This window comes from Cylas formicarius, unplaced genomic scaffold (assembly GCF_029955315.1).
Source record: "Cylas formicarius isolate icCylForm1 unplaced genomic scaffold, icCylForm1.1 PGA_scaffold_10__41_contigs__length_53128322, whole genome shotgun sequence".
NCBI lineage: Eukaryota > Metazoa > Arthropoda > Insecta > Coleoptera > Brentidae > Cylas > Cylas formicarius.
In genome coordinates this window covers 41,435,634-41,453,147 of record NW_026844214.1, presented here as the reverse complement: position 1 = coordinate 41,453,147, position 17,514 = coordinate 41,435,634, and the positions used below count along the sequence as shown (strand labels likewise).

Sequence of the window (17,514 nt, the reverse complement as noted above, 5' to 3'; positions counted from 1 at the left end):
CAGGCTTCAAGCTGTGATTGATTCTGATAGAGAAGTATTTCTTCTTTTCCTGTTTATGTTAAAATGTTGAGCTTTTACTGAGAAAGACCAACCATCTTCTAAATTTGTTGTTTATTATAAAAGGTAAAAATTATCTTTTTATTTTTAAAACAAATAAAAGTCGAGTCAAGTCAAACAATAAAATGAAATACTGAATACTCTAATATTATAAGCAAAATGTACAAAATGTATTCAAGAATTTACCGAAAAGGCTGATTAACGCAAGAGTTTTTAGAAATAAAAATACATTTAATAATACATTTTATTCAAATGCACGGATGAAATAGAAATAGAAATACGCCCTCTTACGCCGTTGGTTAAAACAGCTAAACTGAACGATGCGATATCCATCAGGAAAAAACACCCAACTCTTAAAAATATACTTTTCAATTTTTATTACTCAAAATTTTTTCCTTTAGATCCCATATTGGACATCAAAACAAACTTTTGTTTTGTCAAAATGTCATATAACAACCCTATGATACTGCTGTCTACTACTTAAACATATTATTAATTACGATTTTTTTTGTAAGGTCTTAATTTTTTGGGAAAACAGCAGTGCATACGCACCCGCCGATGATGGTTAAGAATGCTAAATTTCGCTTTTACAGCACTTAACTGAATCAAAATGAGTTATTGTTATTGCTGATATTATTGTATTGTAATTCTAAAATTTAAAATTTGGATTTTTGAAATTTTATAATTTTAAATGTTATAAGATCTTTAATTTTTGAAGTTTAAGACTTGTGAATATTCTAATTTTTAGATTCTCAAATATCTTGCTTATCGGTTCGCAAACTGCAGATCACTCCAATTAACCGCGGCAACGCCATCGAAGCAACGTTCGAACGTAGAAATTCTACAAACAAATACTTTTAAATTTATTTGTTTTCACTTAAGACGCAATGAATAATGCATGAGGCAGCTCGCATACCTACAAAGTACTGAAATATTTACTTTCTCGAATGGATTTAATGGAATACGCCTGTATCCGAGATTATATTTATTTATCTCTTTGTTTTTTTTTTTAATCGGCAAACGAGCTGATACGTTCGCGAACGATTCGACTTTATCTGCGAGGCAGCGCGATAAGAATCGACTACGCTCGCATCGAAAATTAAAATTGTGAAGCGCGTTAAGGCGTTCTTATTGATATGGGATCGAAAGGTATATGCTATAACTGCACTTTTTTGCCAAGCATACTTTTCTCTATTGCTTAAAGCGAAGTCTGAAAAGTGCTGGAAAAATAAAACTAATCGTACACGAAGGTGAACCAACTACCAACACGCTACAGTGTAACTGTAACATTCCTTTAAATAACGACCAAATCAACTTCCGATATAAAAAAGGAACATTTACTGATACAAATATTGTTTGTTGTTGTTGTTTACTACTATAAAATTCAATGCAAGTCGCAATACAGATGGTTGATTTTGATATTAGGTACTATAAAGTATGATGGTTTTAAGACATAAACAGAAATGTCATAGCTGTCTTTTTTTTAGATACAGGGTGATTTTAGGCACCCTCTATGATTCGGATATGGTAACTTATCGTTTTCTTATAAAACTCACATCCAAACTTATGTTTATATATGTTTTTTTCAACAGACAGTGTGAGTTTTAGTACTTTCCTTAGCTTTAATATATGTATTATATAAAAATATAAACCATTTATCTCTTATTTTATTTTTTTATATATTATAGTTTGGGGTATTAGTTAAGTCCCCAAGTGCCATTGTAAGCCCCTCCAGATGCAATTTAAAGTAAATTGAATATTTGGCGACACGGTATTACGGCTAAATAATATAACGCTGTTAGTTTCTACTTAAATTTAAATGGAATTTAAGTAATGTCTTTAATATTAATTACAAACTGGCATCTTGGCATTTGTCCACCAGGCACCTATCCTTGATAATTTTCTGGTACCATTTGGCGGAGTCTTTTGCGGTCCTCGTCCTATCTGGACTGTCAAAATCAACTTGGTACAGACCCAGTTTCTCGCTACAAACATACGAAGATAATATTATAGGACCATAGTATATTTCTCAAACAATGGTCGGAAAACACCTACTTGTAGCCGTTGGTCCATTCGAAATTGTCCATAAAACTCCATACGGTATAACCAAACACGCGGACACCATCTTCGTTTATGGCATCCAAAATAGCGCTTATGTGACCCTAAAACAACACAAATTTCGGTGGTAATCAACCGTGAAGTGTTTAGGCCGAATTGCTTTTATACAGGACGTCACACCTCAAACGACAGAAAATAAATATCAAATGTCAAATGTAGGAACAAATTAAACAAACGCTATTGACAGAACATTTACTGGCTATCTTTGTTTCGGTTAGTTTTGGTTTGTAGATCCGAATCGTTTCCCCGCATCACTTACCGCGACATAATCGATCCTGTCCTGATCTTGCAGATCTCCTGTCAGATCAGCCCAACCGTTCTCGGTGATTATGATATCCGGCTTGTTGTAGTGGTTGTGAACCCAGTTAAGTAGTTTTCTGAAACCCCAGGGTACATCGTTCACCCAGCCTATTCCCTCGATCGATTTCCAGGTGGAGTTGACTTTGGCACCGATGCCGCTGTCTAGTAAGTAGCTCCCGTTGCCTATGGACTCGGTCACGTCGATCTGATGGTATATGTAATTGGTGGAGTAGCTGGTAAGGAAGAAAATTTACCGAAGATTCGTTAAAAAAAATACCGGCAGCGACTTACGAGTTGAGAGCGAAGAAATCGAAGGTGCCATTGATGTAGTCGATCTCATCCTTGGTGAATTCTGGTAACCGAGATCGAGGGTAACCTTCGAGCAAGCTCCTGTTCCCCACTCGGTCGATGACCACCTGGGGCCAGTTGCCGTTGTAGATTGGGTTGGCATACAAGCCGATCTGAGCAGAAAATAAGGATGACGTCACAAGGCAGTAAACAAACATCAAAGGGTTAACCGCGGTAAAATGATTTACGCGTAGTACCAGGGTGGCACAGATGGTGGTATATTCCACGAAAAGAAAAGTCTAACCAAAACTCCGGATATCCTTTCAGTGAAGATTACTTGAGTGCAAGCGATTTATATTTTTATCTAAATTTTAGAAATTCCACACTTACGATGAATTCCATTTCAGTTTCAGCCGCTTCTTTGTCCTCGGAGCTGTCCGAAGCCGGTTCGCACCACATGCTGTCCACTACGATGGTAATGCGACCTAAAAGTACATCATATATCATTAGTCAGCAACGAGAATAAATAAAACTCTACAAGGATTCGGCCGGAGTCGTTAATAACTAGAACTATAATAAGTTCTGATTGTAACCTCACTTTTTTCAAAATATGGAACTACCAAAACTATATCTTTACCGCTCTTTCCGCGTGTTTTCTTTTCTGTCGATTAGTAATATTAAAATCAGTGTGTTAACTGCATGTAAATTTTTTTCTTTAATTTTTTGCTAGGTTTTAGTTGCTTCAGCACCATAAGAAACCTATCCTGGGAATACAAAAAACAAACATAAATGTATTTGCACTAAACAAAATACGATCTTAAATTCTATTACCTGTACAGAGTACTGGAAGAAACCTAAATTAAATAGACCAAATGTCATGGGATCAATTTTTGAGCCAATGGAGCCAATTTTCAAAAAAGCTTCTCGAACAGATATTATAAGGCCACTTTCAATACAAGTTTCTGATTTCATGACCTTTATTGTAGTGAAAATGGCAGAGATATAAGCATTTTTTATTTATATATAAGTAGGCCATGCATATGCTGTGCCAATGACAAGACGCTCCAATCACGACCACCCGCACACATTAAGAGTCACCCAGATCTGTGTTTGACATCTATCTTCAGTTAGGTTATTCGGGTTTTCACTTTGATCCAATTTGCGTTATTGCGAGACAAACAGTTGCTTACCTTTTTGCATGGCCCTAAATTCTTCGTCATATATATGGTAAGCTTTGGCATGGGCGAGCACATGGGTATACGCGCAGAGGTACACCCCTTCTGCTTCATCGGAATATCCAGGGGCTTTGATCCCTTCCGTGTAACCTTGAACGCAGGTGGTCTGAGGTTCATTGATGGTGATCCAGTTTTGGACTAAGTCACCGAAGCGTTCAAAGCACAGTCTCGCGTATTCGGCAAAGTAATCGGCGATCAAGGGGTTCGTCCAACCACCCAACTCATGAAGGGGTCTCGGAGTGTCCCAATGGAAGAGCGTCACCAATGGAGTGATGTTGTTGTCAGCGAGACCCTGGTAGATAATTAGGTGTTGTCTTTAAAAAAGTGAATATAAAATTTGAAGACGTCGCGAAATCTCCCTCAAGAATACCTCCACTAATTGTATGTATTTGTTTTTTGTACATCACTAAAGGTAGTTTCGAAAACAGATGTCATTTGGCGACGTATCCATAAATAATTTCCAAAACAATTAAAAATTTGAAGGTAAGACAGTCTACCTGTAGAAGTTTCCTGTAGTATTCGATACCCGCTTCGTTGACGTAATTGATGGTACCTTCAGGCAGAATTCTAGACCACGAAAGCGAGAAGCGGTAGTGATCCACCCCAAGTTCTTTGAGCAAGGCCACGTCCTCCTCCCACTTGTGATAACTGTCGCAAGCTACGTCACCAGTGGCAGCGTTATCTATCCTTTCCGGGAACGTGTGGCTGTACCAATCCCAAACGCTTTCCCCTTTACCGTCCTCATTCCATGCCCCTTCGATCTGGTAAGCGGCTGTAGCGACCCCTAGCATGAAATCCTTGGGAATAGGATAGTCGCTCAGCTCGGAGGAGCTGCGAAAGGAGAGTTAAGTTGGCCAGCAAGACTTTTACAGATGTTCACCATGGCTCACCAAATCACCAGCAAATTGGCCAAAGCGACCGTTAGCAACATGGCTGCGCGTTGGTCGGTTACAAAATGCCTAATGACGACGGCAAAACAAGTTCAGAATATCTCACGTAAATACTTGAGCTTGAGTGTTTGCTCGCAGTGTATTGCATTTGTGTAATCGCAAAAGTGTTTTATTCTCTTAATTTTGATAACGAAAATTGTGAGACCTTCAAAGAAATGGCGTCGATTACGAACACATTCCGATCGGTGTCTAACCGAGACATTTTAATGTTTAATAGAAAAAATAGTTTTTTAAAATAACTTTCAAAAGCATTTATAACTGAGAGACCACTGCCGCATCCGCTTTGTTTTTTTTTAACAAAACGAAATAAAATATTTGTATAAAGATATGTTGCCAATTTTGATATTTTTGAGATAATAAGAAAAAATTAATGCAACGCACTTCTCGAATTGTCAAAAATGTCAAGAGCTCCAAACAATTAACTTCATCGGTGATCTATTACCGAATGTACAAAAAGTTAGAAGGAAAGATTGGGTGTCGAGGTTTTGATTTAAAGATGCCGGACGGTCAACCAGAACGAGTTTCTCAGCACGGTTGACAAGGTTAGGGGAGACTTTTCACCAAGTGAAACCTGAAGGGTGTTCGCAAAGTATCTCTTCCTTAACTCTTGCTGGAATTATCAATTAACAAACAGTAGTGAGAACCTTCAATGAACCAACTTTGGCTTACAATTGTACATTTAATAAAACAAAATATATGATCGTTGTTTGAGATACTAAAGTTCTATGTCACGATCTAAGGATACAATTTAGATGGAAATGCTAAGGCGCTGCTAACAGAAGCCTCGCTTAAAAGAAGACGTCGGCTGAAGATCAACTAGATGGAAAAGGTAAGAAATAATCGCGTACTCTTTGAATGAATAACGAATTGGAAATATTTCAGACAACAAAAAAGTGAATGACGCAATACTTTGCCCCCATAATGAACAACCAGAAAAATAACATTGTCGCTATATAACAGCTGTATAATAGCTCCAGTGCGACAAAAAAACAATTGTGAACAACACTTATGAAGTTTAAAAAACGGCTAAGATAGCGACTCTATATACCCCGAATGGTTAAGACAAAAATTACTCGGTTATTGAGCTCTTAAGATTATAATTGCTTTTCTTCCGTTTAAACTAGAAATATTTCACTATTCTGAAAGTGTAAATAAAAAAATGGTTCGAGTAGGTTGTCAAATAAAAAATGTGGTCGAAATTAAAAATTTTATTGAAAATTGACATTAATTCTCGCATTGATCCAGCAGACATCTTCCCCGAATAACCCCAGCGAACCACTCCGCCGAAGCTTTGGGGGTCCTGGTTCTGTTGGGACTGTCAAAATCAACGTAGTACAACCCCATTTTCTGACTGAAATGCACACAAAGCTACCCTCGGAATCCCCATCGGACCACCTACCAACACTTACGAATATCCAACTTGCCATTCGAAGTTATCCATCAGAGTCCATACCGTGTATCCTAAGATGTTGATTCCATCTTCGTAGATCGCATCCAAGATGGCGCTCAAGTAATTCTAAAATCGACAACATCGGTTATCGATTAGATATAGTATCTAGTGTACTTACACCTATATATTCAATTCGGTCTTGATCGTTCAGCTCTCCGGTATAATCTGACCATCCGTTTTCCGTTATGAATATATCAGGGCGTTTGTAATGCTCCGATACCCAGTTAAGCAACTTTCTAAAGCCCCACGGTACGTCGTTCACCCACCCGACTACCGTTTTCCAAGAAGGGTCCGTCTTAGAACCGGTACCACTGTCAAGGAAGTAACTCGCTTTACCTATCGATTGGTTGACGTCGATTTGGTGGTAGATGAGATTGGTAGCATACCTGAAAACAACATGAAGTCTATTTTTTTATAGACAAAGCGGTGCTATTCCAGTTTGGAAAACTCTCTTCGTACTAGAATAAAAGCTCAAACAATTGGATTCTACATACACATACCCGATGCTTACGTGTTAAGAGCGAAGAAATCGTAAGTTCCCTTAACGTAGTCGATTTGTTCCTGGGTAAACTCTGGTAGACGGGACTTAGAGTAACCTTCCAGCAAACTCCTGGTGCCCACCCTATCTATAACTACCCGAGGCCAGTTACCGTTGTAAATGGGGTTCGCGTACAGACCAAGCTAAATTTAAAATGACTGAAGATTTAACAATCACCTCGATGCTATTCGCTTACGATAAATTCCATCTGGGTTTCAGCCGCCTCCAAGTCTTTATCGCTATCGGATGCTGGTTCTGACCAGCTGCTGTCAAGGACAATAGATATGGTACCTACGGTAACGGATATTTTGAAAATCAGACTTAGGTGTTTGGTGCTTTGTATACCATTTTGTAATGCCCTAAATTCCTCGTCGTATATATGGTAGGCCCTAGCATGTGCTAGAACGTGTGTGTAAGCACACAAATAGATACCTTCCCCTTCATTGGCGTACCCAGGTGCTTTGTAGCCTTGAGTGTAACCTTGAAGACATGTAGTCTGTGGTTCGTTGATGGTGATCCAGTTTTTGACCAGGTCTCCAAATAACTGGAAGCACACCCTTGCGTAATCCCCCAGATAATCAACTATCAAGGGATTCATCCAGCCACCGAGTTCGTTGAATGGTTGTGGCAGGTCCCAGTGGTAGATCGTCACCAGAGGCGTGATCCCGTTATCTAAAAGTGCCTGACACGAGTATTAGATGTACCAGAAGGCAGGGTTTACCTGGAACAGGTTTCTGTAATACTCGACCCCTTTCTGATTGACGTAGTTCGTCGTACCCTCTGGTAGCACCCTCGACCAAGAGATGGACAGCCTGTAATGATTAACACCCAAATGTTTAAGCATCTCGACATCGTCACGCCAAAGGTGGTAGCTGTCGCAAGTGACGTCGCCGCTATAGCGGTTGGAGATCTTTTCCGGGAAAGTGTGAGTCCACCAGTCCCACATATTCTCGCCCTTGCCGTCTGCATCCCACCCACCCTCGATCTGGTAAGAGGCCGTGGCAACGCCGAACATGAAGTTGTTGGGGAACGAGTGATTGTTCAGGCTTGAGGCTCTAAGAAATTGTTGCGTTTTAACGATGATCGTTATGGCTTTGGTTGTCCTACCTTATTACCAGGAAACTCAGCAGGACGATGACGCGAAACATTTTTAAATCTTTCGAGGACATTTGCCCAGCGCAATACGACATGAAAGCGAAAATTTGGTTTTAAATACTTCAGTTCGAGTATGGGCGATAAGGATGAGTGTTTATTATTTACTCGACACCATTCGTTGACTCAACTTGAAACAAACCTAACAAATACATTTTGTACCTTGAAAAGGGCAATGTACGTTTTGTGATTACGCCAAAAGGCCCATTTGAACAACAGCAATATCCAAATAGGTATAGAATAGAAGCGCAAAATGATTTACCTAAACGGTATCACCTAACTTTAATAGCCTGCTTTTCAAATTATAGTGAAATTTATGTTGTATGTTATATTAAATAGAGGGATTAACCGCAGGATTCTTTCATGTAATAGTTTATTTTTGAATGCATAACTTATAGTCGAAATTAATATTGAGAATTGATTTACCATTCAGATAGTGTCCTACATTTAGCAAGATATTAGATCATATTGAACTGAAGGTGTTATTGTTATTGCTATAAATTAGTGTACATGGTGGCCCGTTTATGAAGGATGAAACCTTATCCCAAAAGAATATAAAAAAAAACAATCATATTAAGGCATTCTTGAATTTCTCGAAACTTTCTTTTATATGTAATAACCTATACACAAGTCTTACCGTTTCTAAAATATTTTGAATTTTACTTAAAATGAGTCTGAACGCAATGTAATCAATGTTTGAGTTTTAAGCCCCCTAATCTCCCTAAGCCCCCGATCTCAAAACGTTTAAAGAAAGTAAAAAATACTAAATACTAACCCTGAATAAAGTTAAATTAAAAAACAACTGAAGATAATTGCGAAACATGGTAGAAGAAAAAAAGTGAAACGCTAAAGAGATGGTACCTATTATTTACTGTCATTTGGCTTTTTTTTTATTATTAATCATACCTGATAGACAGCTAGAAATTTGGTAAAAAATATGAATATAGACAAAATCTAACAAAAAACAATGTTTTAAACGAATGAATTTAATGAATTTAGGACCATTTTTATAAAAAAAATTATGTGTATTTGTTTCCAAATGTTGCAAATAACAAACTGCCTGTTTTTTCTTTGTTTTATGTTAGTATTTACAATTATCTAATTCTTTGTTATAGTCTAGAGCTCATTTTTTTGCATTAAAATATGCATTTCAATAAAAAATGATTAAATTTTTTTTCTGGTCATGTTTCTTTGTCACACCATTCTGTATTTATTTGTTTTTAAACATCACACATCACTCAAGAAGATCAACATTCCATGAAAAGATCAATCGCAAATGTAAACGAAATGCTTTCAGTCTGAGAAATCGATCGAAATTCAAAATAGGACAGAAACTGGTAAGGCAAAGATTATTTATATATAAAATGTACCTAGATAGTTTCGAAAAAATCAAACATGTCTTCATATTGAGTGTGTTTTATTTAAAATAATTTTTTACTGGTCCACGGAAATACAAACACCAAATAACCAAGACTGCAGTGTAATCAATATAGATTTCATTTCAGATTATAGGTTTAGTTTAGTTAGAATTTTTTTTGAGTTTCGAAGTCGACCGTTAATATACTTTTTCTACGACCGTTAGTTTTTGGGTACATTTTCGCAAAACAACTCGAATACATTCACTGACATGACCATCAGAATTGACAAACGTCAAAATTCAAAGCGTGGGAAATATCTCCGAAAACATCCGATTGCTCCCAAACCCGTGCGGTAAAATCTCGGCAATGTCCGAAGTGGCTCAGATTCATGGGAAACGAAACTGACGTGGTAAAGTGACGCATCCCGCACGCTAGATCGGTGAGTAATTAGATATTTTACAGACGGGAGTAGACAAAATTCATTACAGCACGTTATAAAAATTGACGGCTCTTACATTTCTATACATAACAACATAAATCCTTTTACAATTAATCTCAATTATGCTCTGATAGTGAATTCGTGAGAAAATGTACCCAAAAACTAACGCTCGTAGAAAAAGTATAGTATGCAACATGTTCGGTAAATTTTTTAACTCACTCGTTTATTAAAAACTCGCTCCGCTCATGTCAAATAAACTCGTGAGTCAAATGACGTTTACCGCACTTGTTGCATAATATACTATTACAGACTTTGCTAAATCTGACGCGGACATTACCTGATCCATCTTTTATAAAATGTGTTTCAGTATGAGCCCAAGATAATAGAATTTTACATTCTGTATTATACCCTGATGTCGTATTTGGAGGCACGAAGATAATTTTTACGTTTTGTTATTTGACCTCGCGGGGTTGCGATGTTACTTTATCCAAGAATTTTGAAATTTTTCGGGTTTGTAGTGCCATTTTTTTATGAAATTATAACAGCCATTCATTCATAACGTCTCGCGTCGTCCGTGTTTGTTAAATTGCTACATTTTTAAACGCCCTAGGTCGGGCAGCATGTCCAATCACTAGAAAATCTTTTTGTCCTGCCACAATAAACAAAATAAAACTGTAAGCCTTTCCTTGGAAAGGTTTAGACCACTACCGTTTTCGGATTTCAACGCAAGTGTTTTGTTACGTAAGACTCGAAAGAAACGGCCTGTCTCATCTGTATTGTAAACATCATGCGGCTGATATCTGAGAAGTAGTGTGGGCAACTTAACTTTAAACTGATTTACGTCTTCTTAACTCACATCTGTTGATTCTCTGAAAACCAATCAAAACACACTTTGTCAACTTGAAGTCCCTCAGGTTTTACAAAATTTCTTTTTTGATCAATATTGCATCCCGACTCCCACTGTATACGAATGCTGTCCTTATTCTTCACAATTTCAGCCGCTTGAATTGTCCCGATTTTAAATTTTTCTGCGAGCTTCCACACTGACAAATTTTCCTTTATCGAAACATTAACAATTTGATGTGTTTAGATCAAAACCAGGATACGAAAAATCACAGCGTCACGGAGTTCGCGAGGTTTGAAAACATTTCATTGTTTCACTTAAAAAGGATTGTGCGTGGAATGAAAAATGTTGGTGTGGGCGAATCTGGCATTTTAACAGGAGTCTTCAAGGATGCTTTTGCGGTGGTTGGAAATAGGATACTGGACGTTATCAATGCGTCATTTTCTAAAGGGCAGTTTCCAGAGGAATGAAAGTCATCTTTGGTGGTTCCGGTGCCGAAGGTTCCAGGTACTAAGCTGCATTCTAATTCTAGACCGATCAACACTGTTTCAATTTCGAACCGGACATTCTTGCGAGACTGTGATGGTTAGTATCTGTGATGAATTTGTTGGGGCTGTCGATAACAATAGTTTTGTTTTGACTGTGTTTTTGGACTTTAGAAGAGCTTTTGAGTCTGTCAATAGCTAAGCTAGAAAACATAGGTATAAAGCACTAAGCCCTGGATTGGCTAAACTCTTACTTATCTAGCAGAATGCAAAATGTAAAATATGAGTCATCTGTGTCTGAGTGTATCTTGGTGGATCATCGGGTACCGCAGGGTACTGTTTTGGGGCCATTATTGTTTCTTCTGTATATTAATGATCTAGCTCAAGTTGTGAAAAACAGCAAAATTACATTATTTGCCGACGATACCATGATATGTGTCGTTGGTAAGAATATCAATGATCACCTCGAGTATCGAGTGCTTGTATGGCTGTGCAATAATAATCTTAGCATTAATGTCTTGAAGTCGAAGTTCTGTGTGTATGGCAAAAAACATAGATTAAGTGGTTTGGGTCTGGAGAGTGTTAATATTAATATAAATGGCGTTAATTGGCAGTATGAGAAACATATAAAATATTTGGGAATTATATTAGATCTACAATTAAATTTTGATGCACATTGTGATTATATAATGAGAAAGTTCTCACAAAAGGTGGTTTTCATATTTAGAGCACTTAAAAATTTAACAAGTTATACAAAATTGTTACTGAACAGATCACACATCTGTCCTTGTATATATATAATTTTTTTTTAATTATTTTATTTTTTGGTAATTTGCAAAGAGAGAAAGTTTTCTTATGTTTAGTCGGGTTTTTGGGACTAATAATTTTGTGCGTATTCAAATAAAAAATTAAGTTGCTGGAACATTTTTTACCGCGGTATGGCCGTTAAAGTTTTTTTTTGCGTCAAGCCGATCGGGAGTGAATTTTTCATTCCGTGTGTGATAGCAGCGAGATCTGTTGCGCGTTTTCCGCGAAGGGAACTTTAATTCATAAGATTCTCGTTGTGCGTTTATGTTGTCCGTGGCGTAACACCCGGTCAGTTCTGCGAATTGAGTAGCAGAACTTACACCAAAGAGGAAGCAGGCCTGCTGAGGAGACGGAGGCGTGCGCTTAAGGTGAGACCTCAAACTTCTTTAGCGGCCCGTTTGGCGATCGGTATTATTTCTAAATTCTTAAAGCCTACAGTCCACTTTAAAGCTCTTCCGAGCTCGCCGCCCATTTTCTTTTCATATCGGTGGTAAGCAACCTCTATTTTTACTCCGCGAAAAGAAATTAGTTACTTTACAATAGCTTGACGGCGCCACATCTGCAATATGGTTCAACTCTATTATTTTTAATATACCTAACTATAGACCAACAGAACTTCAGAAAATACAAAACAGAGCAATGCGCGCAATTCTAAAATGTAATAGACATGCACCTGTGATGACTATGTTAAATGCGTTACAAATATTAACTGTAAAGCAAAAAGTAATGTTTGATGCCTTTATATTTATATTTAAGATAAAAAATAAAATGATGCCGCCATATATTAGTAATTGGGTTAATTACTTTAATAATGTTCATGACTATAACACTAGAAACCGTACTGATTTCATCCTAGGCAATCGATGTAAAACTACACATATGTTGAATACCATTTTAAATATTGGTTTGTTAGAGTTTAACAGGCTGCCAAAAAATATTAAGGACTATAATAATTTAAATGCTTTTAAAAGCTTAACTAAAACTTATGTATTGTCTGGAATTTTATTCTGATTTTTTCTTTTATAATTGTTCTGCTGTTATAGACTTTTGTTCTGTGTACTTTTATACTTTTATATTTATTTAAATTTGCCTATTTTGTTACTGGCTCGTATATTTAAAATGTAAATAGGATTGTTTTCTGTTATAGCTTTATGCTAAATAAATAAAGTTTTTATTTATTTATTTTTCTCGTAAAGTAAGATTTTTTTAGCAGCTGCCATTTTAAAAATTGTGGAATCCACTTAGGGCATTTGCATGCAAAATAAAACTACAAGTCAAGGCGTAATGTATAATACGATCTCATTTGACAAATGAAGAAGGTAATTCCCCTATAGGATTAGGAAAAAGGTAATTTCCAGATATTTTAGCATTGCGTTGTCTTGTTGTTGGAGGTTCATGCCCATTTAAGAGAGACATTTTTTTTAAGTCAGGACAATGTTGTTCGCGTCCTTTTAATGGAGTGTCCGGTTAAAGGACTTTGTTTTACAGGTAAAGGGGTAGGCAAATATTTCGTTCCAGAAAACATGTCCGTTTATAGAGGAATGTCCGCCTAATAGAGGTGTCAGTATTGATATATAACAATATAATATTTCAAAAGAATAAATTAATTCAAACAAGGCTTTTTTGATATTTTTAACAGATTTTCAGAAAAAGTATTATCACCACATCATGAATAATTTCATTCTACATCAATTGGCTATGGTTTTTTGTTATTTCATATTTATTATCAACAATCAATTAAAACCCAAAGTTCGTTCCCAAGAGAACTTTGGAAGATTGAAGGGACTGGCCAATGAGATCACGGGATTGTGATTCGAATTAGGTCTTCCGCTAGCTATGTTGCCGGATTGTCGTCTTTTGCCCCGGATTGTTCAAGATCGATCTGCGGAAAACCTCCGCTTCGTTTCAGGAGTCCGGAATTTATCTGTCCGACGAACTTTGCGTCCGGAAAAATTTCGATTCCAGGAACTATTTTCGTTAGGCGGAGCGTCTAGACGACCCGTCGACGTCGCGACGCGTCCGAAACTCGTCTTTTTTCCGTTATAGAGCGCCACGGGAAAACAAGAAAAACACCGGCGTCGATGCACTTTAGGTAGTATTAATCATTGCGTTTGGGAAGACGCCCGAAAGGTCGGTATTTTTATGTGTCTGATTTAATTGCGAATCACGCCGGAGCCAAGATTAACGATTTTAGGACCGGTTTAATCCCTGATAAACTTAAGACTAGCTGCAACCTGGGACTGGAGTCCAAAGTTTATTTGAAAAAGTGTTTCTTTCAGCAGGAGATGTGAAGAAAACTGAAACAGAAACAATTTTTTTATATATTATTTTATAAAAAAATGTCAATTTTGAGCGATTTAGCGCAAATGTTTAAAAATTTTAGTTAATTAATTTATTTTTGAAGCAGAATATATTCGCAGAATCAAAATTTGCCAAAACTCGTTAATAAAAAATGTTCCCATATGATGCAGACTTTAGTGGTTACAGTGTATATTACAACCACTTATTTCAATGACGGAAAAGACGCTAAAAAGTACAAAAATTGAGAACTAATATAAAATGTTTTTTTATCACACTTATCTGCCATTAGTATTAGCGTGTATGACAGAGAAAATAATCCCTATTACTAACTAACCAAAACTATGTGTTGCATGTGTTTTGGGTTTGAGGTTACAAGTTTTCAGCTGAGACGCACGCTTAAATAGTTAAAGGGAATCGTTTTAATAAAAGTGTGGTGCACTTCACAAACCCTAAACAAGAAGAAGAAAGAATAACTTTGATACTGAACTACCAACGGAAACGTAAACCAAGATAATAACTTCAATTCCGAAATGGCAATATAAAACAATAAATACAAAATGAAGACCCAGTTTAACTTGAACTGAGAAGGAGAAAAATCGGTCCCTTGAATCCTCCCTAATCGACGGCCGTTTCCCTCATAGCGGTCTTCCACGAAAAGTGGGTTGTTATCTCTCATCGGAATAAGTTTCAGAAAAAGGAAAAAATCCCGGTCCTGAAACAAGGAAAAGGTGGCGACGAATAGATCAGGCTTAAAAGAGCGGGATTACGGCGCCATGTCGGATTTGCGGGGGCGCCTTTAAAAGTTGCCCCGGCACGTACGCGGAAGGGGGGGGGCGGAGTTGCGACCTCGCCCGCAAACTCGAGGGATGAACACAATGGAGGAAAATTTACTCAAAAATTTAAAAATTAAGGAATATACTCGCTGATGTTTTTAAATGCCGTCGTGGCCATTCAATCGCCGATAACGTTGAGCCTTTTCGTAAGGATTAGCCAAAAGTCGCGTAACCTTTGTATGAATTTTCCCTCGAGAGTTTACATCGCGAAAAAGTTACGCGTGAAAAAAATCCATTTCCTGCCATTCATACGGGAAAACTGCTGCTTTTTTCGTAATCTTTTTTCATTTTGTATTCAAGTATTAATGTGATTCTTCAAAATTTATAAAAATATTCGAAAGTTGTCGAACTGCTTTACTTTGAGTTTGAGCCGCCTAATGAAATAAAATAGAGACTTCAAAATTCAGCAGAATTGGTGTGTTTGCGTATAATTATATGTAGAATGCGAATCTGACATCGTCTGACCAGAAGATCACCGGATTGAGGAAGTCGTAGAAAAGGTGGTGACATAGAAAGATTGGTAATGACGAACACTTAATTTCTCAAGGAAGGCATGATAGGAGAATTTTATCTCATCTGAGTTTTTGCAATGAAAAAAGATTTATCCGTGCTTAAGCGATTTTATAAAAATCTTACCTTAAGAGAGATCAGATTTACATTCACTATTTCCCTTGATTATAATAAAAGAAAAATATTTTAGGCGATTTGTGGTCAATCACAATATGGTGGTCGATTTAGTTTTGTTTTCGAAAGCAGATTAATATTATTGATTTAATTTTGTATTGCTAACCAATTAAGATCGTGACTTCTAAACACAAAATACATAATACATTTTCTTGCAGCTTTTTCGGGTACACAGGTAGATGCCGAATTGATCAATTGCTTTTAGACTACACGCCATAACGCTTCTGAGAAAGTCACCTATCTATTGTCTTAAATAAAATGTTTCGGCAGTTGATGGAATTTCACTTTTAATGTTAAAACTGAGTATACCCATACTACTTAACCATAAAACATACATAGTAAAGTCATGCTTCGAGAATGGTTAGTTTCCAGCCTGCTGGAAGACAGCTGTTGTGTGTCCCATTCCTAAATATAAGGTCGATTAACTTACTACCTGTATTGAGGAAGGTTCTGGAGAGCGTTATCTATTTACAACTCCATGAATTTGTTAACAGTATTAATATATAATAATAATTCCGTTCGGGACGCAGTACTGCAACAGTTTTGTTAAATGTGACAGATCGAATTTTTCAGAGTTTAGATGACAAACTTGGGACCATATAAATTCTACTCGACATTTCTTAATCATTCACTTTTATGCGCTAAATTGCAATGCTTTGGACTCTCTGACGGTCCACTGACCTTCTATTGCTACTAGCAAAATAGAAGACAAGTTTTTAGGACGACAGCTGGTGTCGAAAGTTTTTGATTTCGGTACCGCGCCGCAGTTTTGCCAATCTCAGATTGTTTATATTTTTGATCCGTTCCATTATGATGAGGTCGAAGCAGATATTCATTTCGATCTACACCAGGTTTTTAATTATGCGGCTAAAACTGAGATGCTACTCTTTGCTCGCGACTCTGCAATGCACTTCCTGAAAAGATACTTGCATCTTGAGGCAAGTATCCAGGCCAGGGCTAAAAATTAAGGAGTTCGTCCGCCATTTCTATAATTATTTACTTTCTTTTTCTTTTGTTTATATTTTCTTTTTCTCTACAATGGGTTCTCTCGTTACAAATTATATTTTTAAGAAGGTGTATAATATTGTTAGAAATAAAAATGAAAAACGAGTAATCAAACATCACCGTACTATTTCACGAATTATGTATTAAGGGTTTAAATGCAAATAAATCTCGAATTGAATGGCTTCGCAACAATTATTCGCTCCTAATCACATCATCTCATAAAAAGGACGTTCAAAAACTATGCGTCATCGTAATACTTGTTGTCTGCCTCAAATCAAACAATATTTTCGTAAATAATATGCCAAAGTTTTTATAATCGGCGCTTTTCTAACAATACATAGATTAATTATGTTGGGTTAATGTTGAGTAGCCGACTTAGATATTTAAGTGTTATATACTGTGTATTATGTATTTTATGTATCTCAATTCTCAATAAAAATTAAAAGATTAATCGACTTACATGGAAGATTAATATTGATTTTCCGAGCTTGTCCGTAGATACAATTACACACTGTAGTATCCGTTAATCATGTTCTCGATCACGACGTTTAAAGCAAAAAACGAGTTTCTTTTTTTCACTTTTTGTCTCCGCCGAACGCCGGCCGGCCGGCCGGGCTTGTGGATCATTCCGTTTTTAATCAAAATCGCCTATGGGGTATCACTGGGTAAA

At 36.9% G+C, this 17,514-nt stretch overlaps 2 protein-coding genes across 2 annotated transcripts; both read right to left on the bottom strand.

Moving 5' to 3' along the window:
• Positions 1-294: 294 nt before the first annotated feature.
• On the bottom strand, positions 295-5,007 carry LOC132708043 (myrosinase 1-like). The gene is made up of 8 exons (XM_060680144.1): positions 4,889-5,007; positions 4,496-4,829; positions 3,954-4,290; positions 3,154-3,248; positions 2,767-2,936; positions 2,435-2,708; positions 2,113-2,219; positions 295-2,042 (listed from the first exon to the last, which is right to left on the bottom strand). Exons 1-8 carry the CDS (start codon positions 4,927-4,929, stop codon positions 1,907-1,909), a joined length of 1,494 nt encoding a protein of 497 aa, XP_060536127.1. The 5' UTR covers positions 4,930-5,007; the 3' UTR covers positions 295-1,906.
• Positions 5,008-6,172: 1,165 nt separating this feature from the next.
• LOC132702498 (myrosinase 1-like) lies at positions 6,173-8,118 on the bottom strand. The gene is made up of 8 exons (XM_060671163.1): positions 8,044-8,118; positions 7,658-7,991; positions 7,282-7,618; positions 7,133-7,227; positions 6,910-7,079; positions 6,517-6,784; positions 6,358-6,464; positions 6,173-6,299 (listed from the first exon to the last, which is right to left on the bottom strand). The coding sequence occupies exons 1-8, from the start codon at positions 8,103-8,105 to the stop codon at positions 6,173-6,175; spliced, it is 1,500 nt and encodes a 499-aa protein (XP_060527146.1). The 5' UTR covers positions 8,106-8,118.
• Between the last annotated feature and the right edge of the window lie 9,396 nt (positions 8,119-17,514).